We start from the raw sequence: 1611 nt of genomic DNA on the forward strand, positions 1-1611 counted from the left end.
TTAGCTGCGAAACCAAATTCACTACGCAGTCTTTGCCATCCTGTAGTGTCTCCCCATGTACAGCTTTGAATAATTTTCTCATAATAGGTAGTTGGGAGTAGAAGTGTTCTGATGGAAAGTACAGATTCCCTAGAATCCATGTGTTGCTATTTAGATATGATATTTGGTGATTTTTCTTGCCATATATCCCCCAATGTATCTTAAAGATTCTTCTTCAATCTTATCACCTACATCTGATATGGGGTTATCAAAATTAGGCAGATATCATCACATAAAGCTGTTGCATCATCATCATCATCATCATCATCATCATCATCATCATCGTTATTATGAAATTCAAAATCACTGAATAGCATAGATGTTAAACATAATTCGAGTGCAAGATTGGAGTCATTTGATAGTCCTGTTGCGTTTGATGCAATGCACGAACTGTGAGGGAAACTACTACATGATGTACATGGATCAGGCCTACCTGAAATACTACCACTTGAAACACATTCCGTATTCTCTACAATCCTACTAGAATTACTCTTTTCACTCATGAGAGAGACATTCTTGCCAAGCAGATATTTCCTGAGTCTATACTTAAATTGGACTGGGTTTGGATGATCTTGATTCCCTGCCATTTGCCTGATGCAGCCAAAAAAATGTTCAATACAATCCTGATTGAGTCGTCTCGTTATTATGTATTCTATCTGGAATAGCCTTTGCAGCATCTCAAACAGCCCTTTAATGCTTCGCAGGATAATATTATCCCTTTTGGAATGGGTAAAGACTTCTTGTTTTCTCACTTTTCACTTTTATTGTTTTCATCATTTCACTCATCCTATCAAGTATTCCAGTTTGTGCATCTATTTTAACTCCAAATGCATTTCGTGACTCGACATCTCCGTATTTTCCATACGAGTTAGGACTATGGGAACCAACTTTTTTCCCGATTATAGCATTGATTTGTGTTTCACTAAAAAGAGGACTCAATATGGTTTTTATTTCAGCTTGTAATTCATTCTTTTGTTTTTTCAAGATAAAATTATATTGCTTTCGAAGATAATTATTTTCTTGCATTAGTTCCTTCAATTTGCTATCTTTATCCATAAGTTCTTTTCTTAGATGTACATTTTCCTCTTCTAGTATACCCAATTTGTGCTTCAAATTCTCTTGTGCGTTTTGACCGCCATTATCGCTCTTCTCGGACTGATTAGATTTATCAATTCTTTCATGATTTGCCTCCTCTATATCACTGTCATCTTGGAAATGATTCATAGGCCTTCTGAACTCCTCTCCAGTTATTTCTGATTGGCCTATAATGTTGCTATCATCCATAGGTCTGGGTAGTTCTCCGGTAATCTCTGTTTGGTCCATGATTGCATCGATAAATTTCTGGTGATCTCGCTTTCCAAGTCTTGCTGATCTTTCAACAGTTGCGTCAGATGAAGAAGCTGCAAAAATAAAAGAAAAATAACATTATTATTTCTATTAATCTTATTGTTATCTTGTACGTATACTTTTTATAATTAGTCATATCCTATGGAGCCCTCTTTGACTGGAGATGTGTTGTTATATCGTCTTGTTATGCATAACAATAATTGATAACATGACTTCAAGAGCTTA

General features: G+C 35.5%; 1 protein-coding gene across 1 annotated transcript in view; it reads right to left on the bottom strand.

Moving 5' to 3' along the window:
- Window positions 1–304: 304 nt before the first annotated feature.
- LOC136849544 (uncharacterized) overlaps window positions 305–1611 on the bottom strand; it is an 8309-nt gene continuing 7002 nt past the window's right edge. The window contains exon 3 of the mRNA XM_067122881.1: window positions 305–1439. Coding sequence (XP_066978982.1) covers window positions 751–1439 — 689 coding nt within the window. The 3' untranslated portion in view covers window positions 305–750. The remainder of the gene's footprint in view (window positions 1440–1611) is intronic.

This window comes from Macrobrachium rosenbergii, chromosome 21, assembly GCF_040412425.1.
Source record: "Macrobrachium rosenbergii isolate ZJJX-2024 chromosome 21, ASM4041242v1, whole genome shotgun sequence".
Lineage (NCBI taxonomy): Eukaryota > Metazoa > Arthropoda > Malacostraca > Decapoda > Palaemonidae > Macrobrachium > Macrobrachium rosenbergii.